Genomic DNA, 23,844 nt, shown 5'->3' on the forward strand with positions numbered 1-23,844 from the left:
GACAGGTACGTGGCTGTAATTTTCTTGTTTCTAGATAAAAAACATTGACGTGACTATTCATTTTCTTAGTTAAATCATTTCCTATACAGTGATTATTGTTTCATTACAAAATTCTGAAAAAAGTCATTTTCAAAGTTCAAGTCGATGCTGTAAATCTAACCAGCCGATTTTGGTTATACCTTGTATGAATTCTTTATTATTAAGGTAGTTCTGCACATTTGAAAAACCGGAAGTGATGGCGTAAACCGGCAGTGATGGCGTAACATCGTTTATCCAGAAAACGTAGACTAAAGTCTGGATTCGGCATAAGGAAATGAAAATCAATTTATGAATGAATTCAAACCTGTGAGTAAATTTATTACAATGAAACTGTTGCTATATTTCTAAAGTCAAAATATGATATTAAAACATATGTCACGTTAAAAAATCAACATAATGTCTTAAAATTAACGTGAAATGTCCGGTTCCCTTTAATCATAGTCAAATATTTCAAAAATAAACACATGGGCCTACACATTTTATTTCATAAGATTATAGGCCATGTGTTTATTTACAACTGTGAGAAGTTTCATCAAAATCTACTGTGTAGAAAAAAATCTATTCGCAACAAGAGCTGTCTGATGACAGCGGGCTCGACTATTCGAAGAATTGATTGAAGAATGGGGTCAAAATATTTCAATGGATATTCAGACAAAAGGAATAAATAGACATGTTGAACAATTCTCCTCTTAGGCGATCTTATCAGTACATCTGCGGCACATATTCTGATAAGCCATCAGACAGCGCAACTGATAAATCCTATTCCTATACTTACATTGATTTATATAGGAAAATGATACATTTACCATAGAAAATGTCATAAATTACACATTTATATTTATTCTATTATACCATCCCGGATATTTCCTTAAAAAACAATTCAATACCTTTACGATGATATATTTTCCTTCAAAATAAGTCAATATTTGGTTGCTTCAAAATTCGTTTGAAAAACGTCTCTCGAATTCAATATATTCTCTATACATATTTGGCAGAATTACACGATAACCCTGTTTTTACTAAGTATTTTTGAAGGAAAAGTTAAAGTTAAAATATCATCCCGGATATATTTGGAAAGTTCTCGTCGTGCACATTCTAGATATATATTTTATTATAAAATAAGTTATTTCTTTCTTGCTTCAAAATTCCTTTAAAAACAGGGTTTCAACGCTTTCTGTATATTGACAAAAAACGTGCTAAGTTTTACGAGAAGATAGAGCCGTATCGGAATAGGAATACATGTATAATTATATAACATAGTTTAACTTGATTTTTGGGTGCGTTCCGTCTGACAAATGTTCTTTTAAAAGTTTTTAAAGTTTTTCATGGCATTTTCCTTTGAAAATACTGAGATATGTCTAAAAAAAATCGAAAATAAAAGTGTAAGCAATTCTGTTGTTACATTATAGTAATAACCAAAATAATAATACACAATATTTATTATGACTTATTTTGACATAATGATTGGGTGTTTCAGTAATTAGTTGAATTTGAATTTTAGATTTTTAAAAGGTCATTTTGGTCAAGTAGCATCCTGTTTCTTGTATACATGTATATCTTCGTGGCAAGGGACAGCGTATTGTATTGACAAGATATTAGCATTATAAAGTTTATGGTCATGTGCCTTAAATCAGTGTACGCAGAATTTAAATTGTGTTCATTAAATTTTAAAGTGACACGTATGTTGCCAACCTAATCACGGCATGTACGAATAAAAGGTATAACACCGTGACACGTGCCGATGTTTTATATATTTAGCGTTGAATTTAAACGCGTGATTTACGTCAAAGTAGCGGATTGTATTGATCAGTGAATTCGAATAAAAATGAAATTAAGAAAATTGGCTAAGATTTTGATGCTGTGTGAAATCAGCAGCAAAATCATTATTTCGAAATTGCCTGAAATTTTCTTACATTAAATCTAAATGGCTTTAATTATATTATTATGTAGTACTAAACTTAAATGCCGTTTAAAGAATTAATTTGATAGCAGTTTTCTAGTGTGTGCCGTTTTACGCCAAAAAGATGTTTATCTCTTAATAAGATTATTAATTAACAGTGAACAGATGCACATGTGTTTTCATAACGAAGAAGGAATCGACACTTAATAATTACCACATGTGTCATTTGGGCCAACATTTTAGGTTTTATTATTTTTTTCATGTTTACCCTTTTATTAAAAATAACAAGTAACAAGGAAAGAAATAATTCTCAAATATGTTAAACTGCAAATATTATGTTAAACTGCAAATATAATTACGTATATAGGTTTTATTGTTTATTAAAGTCTCATCAAAGCACACAAATTAATATTAAAGACATGATAAAATTCTATATATACAGCGAAGTAGATCATCAAGCAAGAAACGAAGATTTGAGTTTTACATTCAGAGTACACATAAGAAATTTGAAAAAGAAAATGAAAAAACCCGCCAGTGAAATGACCAAGGAAGAACTAAAAACAAAACTGAAATCGCTAGGAATCGTCACAAAAGTTAGAAAACACAATAGAGTTATAACGCAAAGCTACACTGATGCGTTTTGATAAGGATGTGTTAAGACGAAGCAGAGATAAGGACTCTGAAAATAAGGGGAATAGTGTTAGAGGTAATATATTATAAACAGATGTGTTGATATTGTATATAATGTACCTGTTTTAATATTATCAAGTTTCATAAGAACTCTATGTTTTATCATAGCTGCATACATTTACAACAGAGTATGGCCATTCATCCATATATCATATACATATATGCTTCGATTTGTTTGAATAGCAATACTTGATATTATTAAAAGATGTGCAATTAAAATTATTGAATAAATATGGTGAACTTGATAGATCTATTTTTGTTATTCAGTCTGAAGAATACATCAATTATTCAAGTTAATTTGGTTTCTGATCTGATAATAAATACTATCACAAAACATAAAATATAACACTATATCGTATTGAAATGTTTTCCTCTGGTACAGTTTAGATACTTCCGTTGGATTAAAATTTCAGATCAGAAATCAATACAATGTATAACGAATAAATTTCTAATGAAACACTTGTGTATTAATATGTGCGAAAAAGTATCCATTGTCCCGTGCAAAGAACAGAAAATTGCTAAATTTTTTGTTTAAAAAAACGTCAGTCACAACATTCACATTCTGAATAAAAAATGCTATTTATTTATATTCATTGAATGTAAAGACAATCAAGCCTGTAAGAGATGATGTCTGGTTAAATGGTCACTGTTTGAGATAACAGATATCAAAGTGCTATCGCTTTTGCTCACCAGGGGAGAAAACGCTAATAGCGAAAATGACTTAATCGTTGTATTTGCACACTTCCTTCCCCTGATAAGTGAGGAAAATTTCTCAGTATGTTAGACAAACAATGTTCCTGTTTTAGTTTGATTTCGATAAGTCTTGCACTAAATGGCAATATATGAGCCAATTTCAAAGTCCAAAAAGGGCCATAATTCAGTCAAAATAGTTATGTACTCATATGTCAAATAGTTTTGACAAAACATGGACTTGTATGAAAACAGAACCAATTTCAAAATCCAAAAAGGACCATAGTTCAGCCAAAATAGATGACAGAGTTATGTTCTCTTTCCTACAGATAGAGACTATTATACTAAACAAGTGATAAAAGTTTCAAAGCCATATGTCAAACACTTTACAAAAAATATGAACTGGTACGAAAAACTTAACAAAGATTTCTAAGTCAAAATGGGCCATAATTCAGCCAAAATCCTTGATGGAGTTATGTACACTTGCCTATAACTGGACATGGTGATGGTAAACAGGTGTTGAAAGTTTCAAAGCTTTATCTCAAAAGACTTTGTCAAAATATGAACTGGTACGAAATATTAACCCAGATTTCTAAGTCAAAAAGGGCCATAATTCAGCCAAAATCCTTGATGGAGTTATGTACTCTTGCCTATAACTGGACATGGTGATGGTAAACAAGTATTGAAAGTTTCAAAGCTTTATCTCAAAAGACTTTGTCAAAATATGAACTGGTACGAAAAACTTAACCATGATTTCTAAGACAAAAGGGGCCATAATTCAGCCAAAATCCTTGATGGAGTTATGTACTCTTGCCTATAACTGGACATGGTGATGGTAAACAGGTGTTGAAAGTTTCAAAGCTTTATCTCAAAAGACTGTCAAAATATGAACTGGTACGAAATATTAACCCAGATTTCTAAGTCAAAAAGGGCCATAATTCAGCCAAAATCCTTGATGGAGTTATGTGCTCTTACCTATAACTGGACATGGTGATGGTTAGCAAATATTGAAAGTTTCAAAGCTTTATCTCAAAAGACTTTGTCAAAATATGAACTGGTACGAAAAACTTAACCATGATTTCTAAGTCAAAAGGGGCCATAATTCAGCCAAAATCCTTGACTGAGTTATGTGCTCTTGCCTATAACTGGCCATGATGATGGTAAACAAGTGTTGAAAGTTTCAAAGCTTTATCTCAAAAGACTTTGTCAAAATGTGGACTGGTACGAAAAACTTAACCCAAGGTGTGACGCCGACGCCGACACTGACGCCGTGGTGAGTAGGATAGCTCTACTTATTCTTCGAATAGTCGAGCTAAAAATGTTATGAAATTTTATGATTTTCCTGTAGACTCCCATTATGAAATATTGCACGAGGTCGAAATTTTTCAAACCAGTCTAGCATACGACCCTATCTTTTTTATTTGCTGAATTTTCTGTGTATATTCTGAAGTTTTGAAAAATAAAGACTTTAATCAAATTCTAGATTGCAGAATTTTTTTCTATATTAACATGCAAAACTACCTTAACACGGAGTCACCAGCTCGGTGAACAGTACCTCGCTTGAATAAAACTGAAAAGTAAACTGTGTAAACTAGAAATACATATATTCAAATCAATTCATCAATGGAAGTCAATTTAACAATTAGTAACTACATTACAAGTCGTTGTTCTAACTGCGGCACTACTTGGCTACTTGGCTGAACACAATTGACTCTGGTGTATCAGATAATTTGATTAGTCTGGATTACCTGCCCCTTCCTATCGTTATCGGGACGTACTTTCAGAGTACGAACGGGAACCAGACAAATAATTTGATTCGCTTTCACACTTCTCGAAAAAATCTTGCAGGTACCTGAGAGACGGAGTTTAAATTATGCTATTGGCGTGTTTGTGTATTCAACAATCATTTTGAAACTGTGCAAATTGCCAACAGCCCAGGTAGCAGTAATTAGCGAGTGCGGATATCAAAGAAAATTGGACGACTTGCATTTCTCTTTGAGGTTAGATTTAAGCGAAGTTTGAAGTTCAAAGAGCCTATTTCGCTCAAGTCGCCCATTCGCTAGAGCCCTCATATTCTTAAAAAAATGTATATGTATAATTAACATAGATACCATAAAGTTTTAAATCAAGTTTGTTATCATGTCAGAAAGGCAGATGAATTGCGCCTCAATAAGAGAATATGTGTGATGATTTTATGATAATATTCAGTTCTTAACTTTTTATAGCAAACTTACTTGAAGAGTGGATCTGGGTTATTTTTACAGTACCATTTCTCTGGAAGTTTTTCCACATCAAAGTCACCTGGCAGTCGTCTAAAACTCATACAGTTATCACACTGAACCCAATTCCATGATTCCTCAAGTCTGTAACATGAAAATTACACATGGAAGCTTGTTACACCATAGACATTGTTACACACATAAACATTAACTGTTACAAACACAGAAATTGTTACACACATCGTCTCTTATTGCAACATTCATTTACAACTTTTCTCTGTCATAGTCTGTAGGACCTTCATAATACATGTATTTAAAGAACTCTTTATCTTTTTCTGTTGTAACATTTATTTATTTATTTGGGTTTTACGGCGCACCAACACAGTATAGGTTAAATGGCGCCAAACAGGACTACAAATTTTAGTTCCACATCTCATTTACATCGAAATAAAAACATGAGGTATGGAATCAAAATCTGCATACCTGCTGGAATCACAGAGTTACAGCAAAACCAAGTGTTAAGACCCTATAAGTAGCCTCTTACGATCATGCAAGGGTAAGGCAGTGGTTCCAATTCTTTTCATACATAGATCGTCCCAGAACCACATGGGGCTTTTCTGTTGTAAGGTTATTTACTTCTGTTGTAAGATTATTTACTTATGTTGTAAGGTTATTTACTTTTAACAAAAGTTCAAGAACCTCTTTGTACGACAAAGAACCAAGTTTTGGAAACCATCTCACTAATGTCACTATCACATTCATCATCCTTTATCTCACACTTGCATCTGTCAGCAATTTTTTTCCCCATTTATTGTCACATTTCCAACATGAGTATCATCAAGGTCCATAGCAAAGTCAGCTACAAGTGTAGTCTAAGGTTCATTGTCATCATCAACATTAAAGATCACCACCATGTTAGTCATCACTAAAGCTAAAGACCATCACCATATTAAATTCATCATTTTGCAAGCATCTAAATTTATTTCTAATACTTACTTTTTGTCAACTGAGACTGACTGTTTTCTACATAATTATTTGTGTATTTCATCACAGGCAAGACAACCAAACTAGAACTGTCACAGGAGTGACTCATACCCCCACCATATGGTCTTGTCACAGAAGAATGGCAACCATAAGAAATCTTAAAAATACTTAGAATAATATAAAAATGTCAAAAAAGCTTAATACTTGAAAAGAAGTTTACTCGTCTTTGGAGTACTTCATCCTGGGCTTCCACATACAAGTAATACTAGTATAATTATGTGCCCTGGTTGAGGGACGAGGTAAATATAAAAAATCTCTAATATTAGAGATACACTAAAAGTGAATATAAAAAAATGTCTTGCCGACCCATGTTACCACAAAAAAATGTATTTACTTTTTACATAAGACTTATAATAAAAAAGTAAGAAAAATACCTAAAATATTGAAAATCTAAAAATGGGATTTCTAAAATTAGACTAATTCCTGGAATTTAAGGGGAAGAAACTCAGTACAAAAGTTAAAAAAAGGTTAATTCCCTTTGGCTCTAAGCCTATCAGAATGAGATATAGTGAAAATACATCAAAATTAACCTTAAATTCTAAGTAAAAGGGGACATAATTCAAGAAAAATTGGTGTCAGAGTTATGCACCTTGTGTCACATGATGTGGGTGATGAGGTGGAACATCTATTTTAAGTTTGAATCAAATCCATTTTGTAATAACTGAGATATAGTGAAAATACATCAAAATCAACCTTAATTTAAAGTAAAAGGGGACATAATTCATAAAAAATTGATGTCAGAGTTAAGCACCTTATGTCACATGATGTGGGTGATGAGGTGGAACAACTATTTTAAGTCTGAATCAAGTCCATTTAGTAATAACTGAGATATAGTGAAAATACAACAAAATTAACCTTACATTCTAAGTAAAAGGGGACATAATTCATGAAAACTTGGTGTCAGAGTTATGCACCTTGTGTCACATGATGTGGGTGATAAGGTGGAACATCTATTTTAAGTTTGAATCAAATCCATTTAGTAATAACTGAGATAATAGATTTCGGAACGGGACAGGACGCGACAAAACTGACTCCTATATAGCCCCCCCCCAAAACATGTTTGGTGGGGGTATAATTATGTCATGCAAATGCAAAGTCTTATTTTGTAAATGTGTTAAGTGTCTTTCACTATCTTTTCAGTTAAGTTTTTCCATATTCCAAGATCATTTTACATTTGCATTTTAAGGCCACACCAAATTGAAAAGTTGTTCATCGGATTTTTTTCTGAAACGAGGGCCATGAAGGCCCTACATCGCTCACCTGACCTATTGACCTAAAGATCATCAAGATTAACATTCTGACCAAGTTTCATAAAGATATGGTCATAAGTATGATCTCTAAAGTGTTAACTAGCTTTTCCTTTGATTTGACCTGGTGCCCTAGTTTCTGACCCAATATGGCCCAGATTCGAACTTGACCTAAAGATCATTAAGATTTACATTCCGACCAAGTTTCATGAGGATACAGTCATAAATGTGGCCTCTAGAGTGTTAACAAGCTTTTCCTTTGATTTGACCTAGTGACCTAGTTTCTGACCCCACCTGACCCAGATTTAAACTTGACCTATAGAAAATCAAGATCAACATTCTGACAAAGTTTCATTAAGATATGGTTATAAATGTAGCCTCTACAGTGTCAACTAGCTTTTCCTTTGATTTAACCTGGTGACCTAGTTTTTGATCCTACATGACCCAGATTCAAACTCGACCTTGAGACTATCAAGATTAACATTCTGACCAAGTTTCATTAAGATATGGTCATAAATGTAGCTGCTACTACAGTGTCAACTAGCTTTTCCTTTGATTTAACTGGTGACCTAGTTTTTGATCCTACATGACCCAGATTCAAACTCGACCTTGAGACTATCAAGATTAACATTCTGACCAAGATTCATGAAGATACAGTCATAAATGTGGCCTCTACAATGTTAACAAGCTTTTCCTTTGATTTGCCCTAGTGACCTAGTTTTTTTACCCCAGATAGTCCAATATCAAACTCATCCAAGATTTTATTGAGGATAACATTCTGATCAAGTTTCATTAAGATTGGGCCAAAATTGTGACCTCTAGAGTGTTAACAAGCCTTTTTGACCCTAGATAACCCAATATCAAACTCATCCAAGATTTTATTGAGGGTAACATTCTGACCAAGTTTCATTAAGATTGGGCCCAAATTGTGACCTGTAGAGTGTTAACAAGCCTTTCCTTTGATTTGACCTGGTGACCTAGTTTTTGACCCCAGATGACCAAATACCAGACTCGTCCAAGATTGTATTGAGAGTAATATTCTGACCAAGTTTCATTAAGATTGGGCCCAAATTGTGACCTTTAGAGTGTTAACAAGCTTTTCCTTTGATCTGACCTGGTGATCTAGTTTTGACCCCAGATAACCCAATATCAAACTCATCCAAGATTTTATTGAGGGTAACATTCTGACCAAGTTTCATTAAGATTGGGCCAAAATTGTGACATCTAGAGTGTTAACAAGCCTTTCCTTTGATTTGACCTGGTGACCTAGTTTTTGACCCCCGATGACCCAATATCAGACTTGTCCAAGATTTTATTGAGGGTAACATTCTGATCAAGTTTCATTAAGATTGGGCCAAAATTGTGACCTCTAGAGAGTTAACAGTCGAATTGTTGACGACGGACGACTGACGGACAGACGACAATGGACACAGCGTGATCACAAAAGCTCACTTTTGAGCACTTCGTGCTCAGGTGAGCTAAAAATTGAGGCGTCGAGCAAAAAAATAATGTAAATATTTTTTTCTTTTTGAGAAAATCAGGAGCAAGCGAAGAGCAAAGAAATATATTTGTCTTGATTTGGCACTTGACTGACTAATAAAAACCTTAAAATAGAATGTACAGACCTTTTGCATTAAAATAATTCACCTGGGATTGAGAAAATCTGACCTGCAGATGCACAACATTGCAAACTCAAAAGGTAACAAGAGCTTGTCGAACACGAAATGCCCCCCTTCATGCATTCAGTAATTGCACAAGGAACAGAAATTATATGCTCACTGTAAACAAAAGTTCTACCATTCTGGTTTAATCTGACCTTGACCTTTAACCTATTAACCTAACAAGAGATTACAGAGAGATCTTGGCACCATCCACTGAGCCATTTTTGAATGTTCCAAATTTCAAGACTAGCTCAACGTCAAAATCAAGGTCAAATTTCATTTCGGTACAAAACAAAGTGTATGTGGTCCAAATTTGAAAGCTGTGGCTTGAGAAATGTGAAAGTAGGTCACTAGATCAATTTCAAGGTCAAAGTTCATTTCGGTAGACAGAACTATGCATGTGCTTCAAATTTGGAGGCTGTAGCTTGAGAAATGTGAAAGTAGGTAATAGGTAAAAAATCAATGTCAAATTGCAATTCAGAACACAAAAATAAATATGCATGCAGTCCAAATTTGGAGCCTGTAGCTTCAGAAATGTGAAAGTAGGTCACCATGTCAATCTCAAGATCAAAGTTCATTTCGGTACACAAAACTATGCATGTGGTTCAAATTTGAAGGCTGTAGCTTGAGAAATGTGAAAGTAGGTCACTAGGTCAAAATCAAGGTCAAATTTTATTTCGGAACACAAAACTATGCAAGTGGTCCAAATTTGAACCTTGTATCTTCAGAAATGTGAAAGTAGGTCACTAGGTCAATCTCAAGATCAAAGTTCATTTCAGTACACAAAACTATGCATGTGGTTCAAATTTGAAGGCTGTAGCTTGAGAAATGTGAAAGTAGGTCACTAGGTCAAAATCAAGGTCAAATTTTATTCTGGAACAAAAAACTATGCATGTGGTCCAAATTTGAAGCATGTACCTTCAAAAATGTGAAAGTAGGTCACTAGGTCAATAACAAGGTCGAAGTTTCTTCGGTACACGAACCGTTGCATGTGGTCCAAATTTGAAGGCTGTAGCTACAGAAATGTGAAAGTAGGTCACTAGGTCAAGATCAAGGTCAACTCATGTCAAGGTTAATCTTGCCACTCAAAACTATACATGTGGTCCAAATTTGAATGATGTAAGTTATGGACATGAAGATTCTAAGTTTTTCCCTATGTAAGTCTATATGAACCATGTGACCCCTGGGGCGGGGCCATATTTGACCCTAGAGGGATAATTTGAACAAACTTGGTAGAGAACCACTAGATGATGCTACATTACAAAATATCAAAGCCATAGTCTTTGTGGTTTCGACAAGAAGATTTTCAAAGTTTCTCCCTAAATAAGTCTATGAAAACCATGTGACCCCCAGGGCGGAGCCATATTTGACCCTAGGGGAATAATTCTTAGTAGAGGACCACTAGATGATTTCATATGCAAAATATCAAAGCCCTAGGCCCTGTGGTTTTGGACAAGAGGTTTTTCAAAGTTTTTTCCTATATAAGTCTATATAAACCATGTGACCCCCGGGGTGGGGCCATATTTGACCCAAGGGAAATAATCTGAACAATCTTGTTAGAGGACCATTAGATTGTGCTTCATACCAAATATCAAAGCCCTAGGCCCTATGGTTTTGGACAAGAAGATCAGAAACCGTTTAACTGTTCCTGGCCAATGTGACCTTGACCTTCGACCTAATGACCTCAAAATCAATAGGGGTCGTCTGCTGGTCATGGGCAACCTAACTATCAATTTTCCTGATACTAGGCCCATGCGTTCTTGAGTTATTGCCGGAAAACCATTCTACTGTTCCTGGTCACTGTGATCTTGACCTTTCAAATACTGACCTCAAAATCAATAGGGGTCATCTGCTGGTCATGATCAATCTCCCTATCAACTTTTGTGACTCTAGGCCTAAGCGTTCTTGAGTTATCATCCGGAAACCGTATAACTGTTCAGGGTCACTGTGACCTTGACCTTTCAAATACTGACCTCAAAATCAATAGGGGTCATCTGCTGGTCATGAACAACCTCCCTATCAACTTTCATGATCCTAGGCCCAAGGGTTCTTGAGTTATCATCCGGAAACCGTTTTACTATTCAGGGTAACTGTGACCTTGACCTATGACATACAGACCTCAAAATCAATAGCGGTCATCTGCTGGTCATGACCAATCTCCCTATCAACTTTTGTGACCCTAGGCCTAAGCGTTCTTGAGTTATCATCCGAAAACCGTTTAACTGTTCAGGGTCACTGTGACCTTGACCTTTCACATACTGACCTCAAAATCAATAGTGGTCATCTGCTGGTCATGATCAACCTCCCTATCAACTTTCATGATCCTTGGCCCAAGGGTTCTTGAGTTATCATCCGGAAACCGTTCTACTATTCAGGGTCACTGTGACCTTGACCTTTGACATACAGACCTCAAAATCAATAGGGGTCATCTGCTGGTGATGACCAACCTCCCTATCAACTTTCATGATCCTAGGTCCAAGAGTTCTTGAGTTATCATCCGGAAACGGATTGGTCTAAATTCCGACCGACCGACCGACCGACTGACCGACCGACAGACCGACCTACCGACCGACATCTGCAAAACAATATACCCCTCTTCGAAGGGAGGCATAATAACATTGGCATACAGTGTAATCAAATAATGTATGCTTTTGAAAATGCTGTTAGAAAATATGTAAAATACAACAATGCATAACCTTAAACCATAATCATGATATAGATAATATCTATGGCACACGGACATACACACCGAAAAAAGTATTATGTGACTTGAATATTTACTGCTATGAAAATGTAGCATTTTAGCCTGACTTTTCGAAAAAGTTTTTGATTAAATATCTCTGTTACTATTAAAGCTTATTACCTGAAAGTTAATATTGTCATTTATTATCAGTCTACACCAGGAAAAACAATCCCCGTAACTCTGAATTTTGACAGAGTTGTGCCCCTTTTTATCTTAGAATAGTTTTGTTTAAGTCTCATATAACGTCCAGTAGCTCTGTTTCTTTCGAAGCTTTTGACTATTATGCCCCTTTTACTGGCAAAGCTCTAATTCAGAGTCAAGTACTTAGAAAAGTTGAGTGTGCTGTCCTACTTGTTCTAACTTTAAACTTCTTAACAGATTTATCATTAAATTTGTTGAAACAAAGTCTCAATTAAAGTCTGAAATGGATATAAATGTGGAATAACATTATTCTACTCGAAGATTGGAAAATTTGAACAAGAGCTGTCCGTAAGACAGCACACTCCACTATTCGGGGATTTGAGAGTTGAATATATATCTCAATAAGAGACCTCTACTTTAAAAGGAAGATACATCAAAGGGCATAAATCTGTCAAGAACACAAATTAGAGTGATTGGGATTGTTACCACACATGCAGATGATGATGGTAAAGATACATTTTGAGTTTCAAGTCATTATCTTATAAAGTACCAAAGTTATGTCCAGAAAACGAAGTTTGTTAAAACATTTAAGTATGAAAGGGGCATAATTTGGTCAAAAATACAAATCAGAGTTATGTGGATTTTTACCACAAATGCAGATAATGATGAAAAAGATACATTTTAAGTTTTAAGTCTTTATCTTATATTGCATTAAATTTACATCCAGAAAGCAAAGATTGCAAAAAAACTTTAAGTACAAAAAGGGCATATTTCTGTCAAAAATACAATAGGAGTTGTGGGGTTTGTAACCACACATGCAGATGATGGTTATAAAGAAATATTTTTAATTTCAAGTCATTAGCTTTTAAAATACCAAAGATATGTCTATAAACGAAGCTTTCGAAAAATGTTGAACATGAAAATAATTCCAAGTATAACAACTTTGTGACCTTGACCATTGGTATAATGGGCCCAGTCCCTGCACATGTTTTGTTTGTGTGCTGGACAATGTTTATGTGAACTTACAGTAAGATATAGCAAATAGTAACAAAGATATAACAGAACAAGAAGTTGTGTTCAATAAACGCTTGATGCCCCCAGTGGCATCCTTGGCGATAGATATTGCACCTAAGTCCAAAACGAGGTCAAGGTCAAACTGAGGTAAGGTGATGTTTGAAGATGAGGAATGGTCACAGTTTACATCTGTATTAGTATCAATTCATTCTTGTAAGGGGTATTGATGCTATACGAAACGGTCCCATTTAGTTAAACAAGAGATGGCCCATATAAAGCAACCTAAGTCCAAAATGAGGTCAAGGTCAAACTGAGGTCAGGTGATGTATGAAGATGAGGAATGGTCACAGGTTACATCTGCATTAGTATCAAGTCATTCTAGTAAGGGGTATTGATGCTAGACGAAACGGTCCCATTTGGTTAACCAAGAGATGGCCCATATAAAGCAACCTAAGTCCAAAATGAGGTCAAGGTCAAACTGAGGTAAGGTGATGTCTGAAGATGAGGAACGGTCACAGGTTACATCTGCATTAGTATCAAGTCATTCTAGTGAGGGGTATTGATGCTAGACGAAACGGTCCCATTTGGGTAACCAAGATATGGCCCATATAAAGCAACCTAAGTCCAAAATGAGGTCCAGATCAAGGTCAAACTAAGGTCAGGTGATGTCAGAAGATGAGGAATGATCACAGGTTACATCTGTATTAGTATCAAGCCATTCTAGTAAGGGGTATTGATGCTAGACGAAACGGTCCCATTTGGTTAACCAAGAGATGGCCCATATAAAGCAACCTAAGTCCAAAATGAGGTCAAGGTCAAGGTCAAACTGAGGTCAGGTGATGTCTGAAGATGAGGAATGGTCACAGGTTACATCTGCATTAGTATCAAGTTATTCTAGTAAGGGGTATTGATGCTAGACGAAACGGTCCCATTTGGTTAACCTCGTACAGACGGCAAATGAACGCACGAACGAACAAACAGACGGATGAACAGGACAGGACAATCTCTATATGCCTCCCGCATCAGTAGATGCTGGAGACATAAAAACAAAGGTTGCCGAAAAACTTTCACCTTAAAAATAACCTAAGTGTAACACCTTGGTGACCTTGCCCTTGGGTATAATAGGCTCAGCCCCTACAAATACTTTGATTGTACACTGGACAATCTTTATGTGAAGTTACAGTAAGATATAAGCAACAGTAACAAAGATATGACAGAAAAACAAGGGTTGCCAAAAAACTAACCAAGAAAGGTCACGCCGATGCCGGGGCAAGTGGAATAGGCCCTCTATTCTCTGAATAGTTGAGCTAAAAACTAAGCTGGTCTGAACACAACTCATTATGTACATTTCTTACCCAACCTACTTTCGTATACAAATGCTGATCATTTGGACAAGAAAAACAGAAAAGTTGCATGCATCAATACGTATTTGCCCTTACCAAAATAATGTAGACTGATGTTATCAAATAAATTAGTATGTTTTTCATCCGATTTTCTATGAAATAAATCCGATTTTTTTAGCAATACAATTTGGTAAACAATTGAAAAAAAATGGCGTAACTGCATCAAGGAGAAATAAGTGGCTAGGGGTCCGGTCCTCATAGGGCTGTCTAGAGATCCGGTTACCGGACCCCTAGCCACTTCCTAACTTTAATGCAACTAACTATAAACATTATTATATATCATAGGCGATGTGTACGTAGTATGTATTTATTGTGATTAAAGTCCATTTAAGAACAATCTGGGATTGGAATTCTAAGCATTTGTACACTGTTACGTACATAAAACCAGGAAGGTCTAACTCACGATTTTTAGAATTTTTTTGGAAGATTATCCGATGTACAATCAAGTAACCCCTGGGGCGGGGCCAATTTTACCCCGGGGGTCATGATTTGAACAAAGTTTGTAGAAGTCTACTAGGAAATGTAACATATCAAATTTCTAAGATCTAGGCCTTCTGGTTTATTTTTAGCAAATTAATGAAGATTTCCCTATGTACAATCAAGTAACCCCTGGGGCTGGGTCAAGATTTGAACAAATTTTGTAGAGGTCCACTAGGCAATGCTACACGTCAAATATCTAACTCTAGGCCTTCTAGTTTATTTTTAGAAAATTTTGAAGATTTTTCTATGTACAATCAAGTAACCCCATGGGGCGGGGTCAATTTAATCCCGGGGGTCATTTGAACAAATTTTGTAGAAGTCTATTAGGCAATGCTACGTGTCAAATATCTCAGATCTAGGCCTTCTGGTTTATATTTAGAAAATTTTTGAAGATTTTCCTATGTAAAAGCAAGTGACCCCTGGGGCGGGGTCAATTTTGACCCCGGGGATTAGGATTTGAACAAATAGATTTTGTAGAGGTCCACTAGGCAATGCTACACGTGAAATATCTAACTCTAGGTCTTCTAGTTTATTTTTAGAAAATTTTGAAGATTTTTCTATGTACAATCAAGTAACCCCATGGGGCGGGGTCAATTTAATCCCGGGGGTCATTTGAACAAATTTTGTAGAAGTCTATTAGGCAATGCTACATGTCAAATATCTAAGATCTAGGCCTTCTGGTTTATTTTTAGAAAATTTTTGAAGATTTTCCTATGTAAAATCAAGTGACCCCTGGGGCGGGGTCAATTTTGACCCCGGGGATCAGGATTTGAACAAATAAATTTTGTAGAGGTCCACTAGGCAATGCTACACGTGAAATATCTAAGCTCTAGGCCTTCTGGTTTATTTTTAGAAATTTTTTGAAAATTTTCCTATGTAAAATCAAGTGACCCCTGGGGCGGGGTCAATTTTGACCCAGGGATCATGATTTGAACAAATTTTGTAGAGGTCCACTAGGCAATGCTACATATCAAATATCTAAGCTCTAGGGCTTCTGGTTTATTTTTAGAAAAATTTTGAAGATTTTCCTATGTAAAATCAAGTGACCCCTGGGGCGGGGTCAATTTTGACCCCGGGGTCATGATTTGAACAAACTTGGTAGAGGTCCACTAGGCAATGCTTCACACCAAATATCTAAGCTCTAGAGCTTCTGGTTTTTGAGAAGAAGATTTTTAAAGTTTTTCCTTTCTGTTGCCATGGCAACCAGAGTTCTGCATGGAATTCAATTCTTTGAAATTTTTGTAGAGCTTCACCCAAGGAACATTCCTGTGAAGTTTTGATGAAATTGGCCCAGCTGTTTATGAGGAGATATCATTTAAAGTACAAGTTTACGAACGACGGACAACGGACGACAGACGCCGGACGGTGACTGATCAGAACAGCTCACCCTGAGCCTTTGGCTCTGGTGAGCTAAAAACACCTTTTTTTGTGTTTCTGAAAATATATGAGCGGCAAATCCGGTGAACAACTTTTTAATTTGGTGAGGCCTAAGCAGTAAAAGTGGTCAAAGATAAAGCTTGACAGCTAAATGCATGCAAAAATTTCATGAAATTTTCAATTGGCTAGAAATGTGTCACAGACATGGATGCCCCCTCAACATGAGAAAGGTCACAGGCAAAGTACTGCTCACAAACTAAAAGAAGGACCCTTGGCCCTATTTATTTACAAAACAATACTGTAAGAAAACAAGACTTTTTTAGTAATCTGAATATGTAGTTAAAATTGGATAAGTTTAACTGTGACCTTGACCTATGAGCTAGTGAAATGGTTTTGCATATGACATATCGTCTATCCATGCTTATCACTTGAGTCAAATTATTTTGAAATCGGACCATGCATGTCAAAGTTATGGCCTGAACATGAAAACCACTTATGTAGTGAAAATTGGCCAAGTTCAACCAAGGACTGTTACCTTGACCCTTGATCTTGTGAAATGGTTGTTGCACATGACACATTGTCTATCATGCTTATCATTTGTCTGAAATTATTCTGAAATTGGACCATGTATGTCAAAGTTATGTCCCAGACAGGAACACCACCCTTTCAAGAACACACAAACACACAAGCAAAAAGTCACACGGACAGGCGTAACACTATAAGCGCCCCACCCCATTTTATGGCAGGGGCATAAAAAGACTCCTAATTCCCAATAGTTTAAACAAAGTTTTTTCTAACTTGGTTATGTAAGTATGACCAAGGTGTGACATTCATGTTACTGCCACAGCTGATGCCCAGGTAAGTAGAATTGCTCTAACTTCTGGTTTTCTTTGAACAGTCAAGCTAACAAGAGCTGTCCGTATGACAGCCATGCTCGACTATTCGAAATATTGTCACAGAAGCAGGAAATTATTACCCAAAATGTTAAATATCAAAAGAGTTTTAAGTTCAAAAGGGGACATAATTTGACCAAAATACATATCAGAGTTATGGGACTTGATGTTATCAACTAGTTTTATAACCACGAAGAAACATGTGAAGTTTCAATTCAATATCTGCATTAGTTTTGGGGACAGTAACTTGCATGTAAAACTTTAACCAGAATTTTCTAAGTCCAAAAGGGGGCATAATTTGCTCAAAATATATGTTAAGAGTTATGGAACTTGACCCAGTGAGGTTGGTAATTGACCTAGAAAAAGAATAAATAAGTTTCAAAGCTATATGCCTTTTGGTAATAGCTGTATGTACTTGCACGCAAAACTTTAACCAGGATTTTCTAAGTCCAAAAGGGGGCATAATTTGCCCAAAATACATGTCAGAGTTATGGGACGTGAGGCTATCAACTAGTTTTATAACCCCGAAGACACATGTGAAGTTTCAATTTAACATCTGTAGTAGTTTTGGAGATAGTTACTTGCATGTAAAACTTTAACCAGGATTTTCTAAATCCAAAAGGGGGCATAATTTGCCCAAAAGACATGTCAGAGTTATGGGACTTGACCCAGTGAGGTAGGTAATTGATCTAGAAAAAGAAAAAATAAGTTTCAAATCTATATGCCTTTTAGTAATAGCTGTATGTACTTGCACGCAAAACTTTAACCAGAATTTTCTAAGTCCAAAAGGGGGCATAATTTGCCCAAAATACATGTCAGAGTTATGGGACTTGACCCAGTGAGGTAGGTAATTGATCTAGAAAAAGAAAAAATAAGTTTCAAATCTATATGCCTTTTAGTAATAGCTGTATGTACTTGCACGCAAAACTTCAACCAGAATTTTCTAAGTCCAAAAGGGGGCATAATTTGGCCAAAATGAAGGTCAGAGTTATGGGACTTGGTGCTATTAACTAGTTTTATAACCCCAAAGACACATGTGAAGTTTCAATTCAATATCTGCATTAGTTTTGGAGATAGTAACTTGCATGTAAAACTTTAACCAGAATTTTCTAAGTCCAAAAGGGGGCATAATTTGCTCAAAATACATGCTAGAGTTATGGAACTTGACCCAGTGAGGTTGGTAATTGACATAGAAAAAGAATAAATAAGTTTCAAAGCTATATGCCTTTAAATGATAGCTGTATGTACTTGCATGCAAAAACTTAACCAAGGTGTGACGCCGACGCCGACGCCAGGGTGAGTAGAACAGCTAGACTATTCTACGAATAGTCGAGCTAAAAATAACTCTAGTCAAGTTAAAAGTAACTCTTGTTGAGCTATAAATAACTCTGAATAACTGTGTTTGGCATTGTGCTCACTGTTACAAGTAGACACCGTCATTTGTATGACTGAAAAATTGTTGAAAAAGATGTTAAACCCGAACATACACATACACAAATAACTCTGAACTTACTGTGACACAGCTCCTGTACTAGAGCCTTCAGTGTATGTCTTCTCTTCATAGTAATCTCTCAGTTTTTTCGCTGCATTGTTCATAAATGCACTGAAATAAAATGAAACAAGAGGGCCATGATGGCCCTATATCGCTCACCTGTTATCATTGCACTTGAGGACAAGAAGGCCCTCAGAAAAAATATCTAAGTCCAAAGGACAGGAACAACAAAGGGAAGAAATTTAACCAAAAAGAAAAAAAAATTCTGACAAGGTATAGATATGTCAAAAAACACCTAAACATTTGAGGTACCATCCATGTTGTACCACAGAAAAGTGGTCTCGATTTTTCCCTACGGCCAAAAATAAAAAAGTTACTAAAAAATAGCTATTTATAGTAACGTAAAAGGGAAGTAATTAAAAAAAATAAAAATATTGTAAGTAAACAAAAGAAGGATCTGCCAAATAAATCTGTTCACATAAATGAAATTTCAGATCGGTATCTTCATTAGTTACAGAGATATACCCATTTTAATTTGAAATAAAGGGAGGTAATTTGACATAAAATCAGTCCATAGTTATCTACCCTGATTGTCTCAGTCCAACTAATAACAATAATGAAATTTCAAATAAGTCATATAAGTACTTACTCATATAAATCCATTTTGACTACAATCAGGGGAGGTAATCAGATATAAAATAACTCTGGAACCTACAATTGGATCTGAATTGTCATGGAATCCAAGATTTATTGTTGTTGAAGATATTTTGGAAGTTTGTATCAAATAAAACCATAAATGAAGTCTCTATATGGCTGCAAAAGCCAAAATAGCAAATTTTGGACCTTTAAGGGGCCATAACTCTGGAACCCATGATGGAATCTGGCCAGTTCAAGAAAGGAACCAAGATCTTGTGGTGATACAAGTTGTGTGCAAGTTTGGTTAAAATCAAATCATAAATGAAGCTGCTATTGTGCAGACAAGGTCAAAATAGCTATTTTTGGCCCTTTCAGGGGCCATAACTCTGGAACCCATTATAGGATCTGGCCGGTTCAAGAAAGGAACCGAGATCTTATGGTGACACAAGTTTTGTGCAAGTTTGATTAAATTCAAATCATAAATGAAGCTGCTATTGTGCAGACAAGGTCAAAATAGCTAATTCTGGCCCTTTCAGGGGCCATAACTCTAGAACCCATAATGGAATCTGGCCAGTTCAAGAAAGGAAGCACGATCTTATGGTGATACAAGTTGTGTGCCAGTTTGGTAAAAATCAAAACATAAATAAAGCTGCTATTGTGCAGACAAGGTCAAAATAGCTAATTTTGGCCCTTTCAGGGGCCATAACTTTGGAACCCATAACGGGATCTGTCCAGTTCAAGAAAGGAACTAAGATCTTATGGTGATACAAGTTGTGTGCAAGTTTGGTTAAAATAAAATCATAAATGAAACCTCTATCGTGCAGACAAGAAATTGTTGATGGACGCACGGACGGACGGACTGACGACGGACGAAGGGTGATCACAAAAGCTCACCTTGTCACTACGTGACAGGTGAGCTAACAATATCATCAATTCTTTTCAGGTTATATAATTAGTACAAACTATTTTTGGGAGTGCACTGCCTATATCAGTAGTACAGCCATCAGTCTGTCTTAATATTTTTTCTAGTCAGTATACATGGGTGACCTTGCAAATCAGCAACAACATACACATGTTCAATTTTGCTGTTGATGCATACCAAGTTCCACTTGAAATGGATGGAAAATGGGACCACATAGAGTTACAGTTTCTTGTCACTGCACTCCCTCTCATCTCTCTCACTGACCTCTATCTATATGTACAGTATTTAGTCAATACCTTACATAGTATTCAAGTTATGCCCCAGACAAGGATTTCAAAAAACAAGAGGGCCAAGATGGCCCTAGGTTGCTCACCTGAGAAACACACCATAACAGTGTAAACATGTTTGACTTAGTCATTTCATGGAAACAAATATTCTGGCCAATTTTCATTAAGATTGGACTAAAACTGTGGTCTCTTGACTTTAAACAAGTATTTCCTTAGATATGATCTAGTGACCTAGTTTTTGACCCAAAATGACCCATATTCGAACTTGACCTAGATTATATACAGGCAATTATTCTGACCAAATTTCATGAAGATCATATGAAAAATACAGTCTCTATCGCATACACAATGTTTTTTTTATTTGACCTAATGACCTACTTTTTGACACCAGATGACCCATATTCAAACTCCACCTAGATTTCACCAAGGCAATCATTCTATCGCATACACAAAGTTTTTCTTTGAAACTGACTTAGTGACCTAGTTTTGACCTCAGATGACCCATATTCAAACTCGACCTAGATTTCACCATGGTAGTCATTTTGACATATTTTTATGAAGACTAATTGAAAAATACAGCCTCTATTGCATACACAAGGTTTTTTCTTTGATTTGACCTAGTGACCTAGTTTTTAACCTCAGATGGCCCATATTCGACCTTGAGCTACATTTTATCAAGGCAATCATTCTGACCAAATTTCATGAAGATCAGTTAAAAAATTCAGCTTCTATTGCATACACAAGGTTTTTCCTTGATTTGATCAAGTGACCTAGTTTTTTTTTTATCTCAGATGACCCATACTCAAACTCGACCTAGATTTAATCAGGGCAATCTTTCTGACATAATTTTATGAAGATCAATTGAAAAGTATTGCTTCTATCGCATACACAATGTTTTTTCTTTGATTTGACCTAGTGACCTAGTTTTTGACCCTAGATGACCCATATTCTAACCTAACCTAGATTCCATCAAGGCAATCATTCTGACCAAATTTCATGAGGATCAACACAGCCTCTATCGCATACACAAGGTTTTCCTTTGATTTGACCTTGTGACCTACTTTTTGACCCAGATGACCCATATTCAAACTCGACCTAAATTTCATCAAGGCAATCATTTTGACAAATTTCATGAAAATCAATTGAAAAATACAGTCTCTATCACATACACAAGGTTTTCCTATAATTTGACCTAGTTTTTGATCTCAGATGACCCATATTCAAACTCAACCTAGATTTCATCAAATCAATCATTTCGTACAAATTTCATGAAGATCAATTTAAAAATGCAGCTTCTATCGCATACACAATGTTTTTCTTTGATTTGACCTAGTTACCTAGTTTTTACCCCAGATGACCCATTTTCAAACTTAGCCTTGCTTTCATCAAGGTACTGTAAACCCAGAAATGTTCACGGATACTATGTTTCACATTTTTCAAAACGTCGCAATTTTTGCAGGTACAAATATTCGCGGAATCATATCTATCGCGAATCCCACGAAAATGTGCAAGTGAACATTCTTAGTATATTAAGGTAAGTATCACGGCGTAGTTGCATTGATAGTATTCTCGAAAACGTTCATATTTTTACCCTTTAATTTTAAAGGACCTCAATCATTTTCATCCATATCAACGGCTATTATTATTATTATACCAAATTTATATAGCGCACTTTTCATGATAAACGCTCAAAAGCGCTTTACATGTAGCGTTCAGTTTTTTACCCTTTAATTATAAATGTACCCCAATCATTTTCATCCATATCAACGATTATTATTATTATCATACCAGATTTATACAGCGCACTTTTCATGATAAACACGCTCAAAAGCGCTTTACATATAGCAATCGCAGCCACAGAGGGCGCGAAATTCATCATCTACTAAGTACAGACACAGAGACACAGAGTGATCTGACCAGAGGGACAGAGTGAGATAGAGCTCCCTGAACAGATAGAGAGAAATCCTTTTTAGATACAGACTTGTTCACACCCCCAATTGTTGTCGGTTATTACACTGTCATTTGTTTGCCATTTAAAGCAGTATCTTTTGATAGACAATTAAACCATACTTGGCAGAAATAAACATAGTATTTTACTTACAAATAATATATTGCATTACCTGCCAAGTACAAATTACATGTATATGTCTTCCGATAGATGCATATTGTTTCTGTTTTTATTCCCTGTTTGCCTGACGGATCGATATTGAAATGGCTGTTACATCTTACAAAAATAACCGGTCAATCAATTGAGTTAAATGTGGATTTTTACACTCATTTTATACAATTATGGTACTAGAATTTGAGATATTAATATCCAGGTATGTGTAAGTACAGAACTATTTCATAGCAATGTATTTAAGTTGAAGCTGGAATCTTTCGCGTTTTTGTTAGATCAGAGTTTTTCGTAGCTATTTAATTTAACTGAAATACACTGCCCGCGAAAGGCGCTAATTTAAAAAGCACAAAAACATTTCTAGGTTTACAGTAATCATTCTGACAAAATTTCAAGAAGATCAGTTGAAAAATACAGCCTCTATCTCATACAAAAGCAATGTTGACAAAGAGACAGCAGACGACGGACGCTGGACATTTAGCGATCACAAAAACTCATATGAGCACTGCTCAGGTATGCTAAAAGGGATGATAATTAAACAAGAGCTGTCCACAAGACAGCATGCTCCACTATTCGGGGATTTGACAGTAAAATGAATATATGTCTCAATATGAGACCTATCCTTTAACAAGAGGGTCATGATGACAATATGAGCCACATGTTTAAAATGCCAAACTGACGCTAAATTATTAGAAAGTAGGTCAGTAGGTCACATTCATGGTCACTGAAAGTCAGTTTAAAGATCGGTGTGCAAAACTGTACATGTCATCCAAATTTCAAGGCTGTATCTTAAAAAACAAGTAGGTCAGTAGTTCAAGGTCGCGGTCAAGTGACCCCTAATCACTTGGGG

At 35.7% G+C, this 23,844-nt stretch overlaps 1 protein-coding gene across 1 annotated transcript in view; it reads right to left on the reverse strand.

The window, feature by feature from the left end:
• The window catches only part of LOC123552897 (MORC family CW-type zinc finger protein 3-like), a 404,811-nt gene that overhangs the window by 134,429 nt on the left and 246,538 nt on the right, over positions 1–23,844 (reverse strand). The window contains exons 11-12 of the mRNA XM_053542214.1: positions 19,055–19,144; positions 5,554–5,682 (exon numbers count right to left, since the gene is read on the reverse strand). Of these exons, the coding sequence (XP_053398189.1) occupies positions 5,554–5,682; positions 19,055–19,144 (219 nt within the window). The remainder of the gene's footprint in view (positions 1–5,553; positions 5,683–19,054; positions 19,145–23,844) is intronic.

The sequence above is a fragment of the Mercenaria mercenaria genome, chromosome 4 (assembly GCF_021730395.1).
Source record: "Mercenaria mercenaria strain notata chromosome 4, MADL_Memer_1, whole genome shotgun sequence".
Taxonomy (NCBI): domain Eukaryota; kingdom Metazoa; phylum Mollusca; class Bivalvia; order Venerida; family Veneridae; genus Mercenaria; species Mercenaria mercenaria.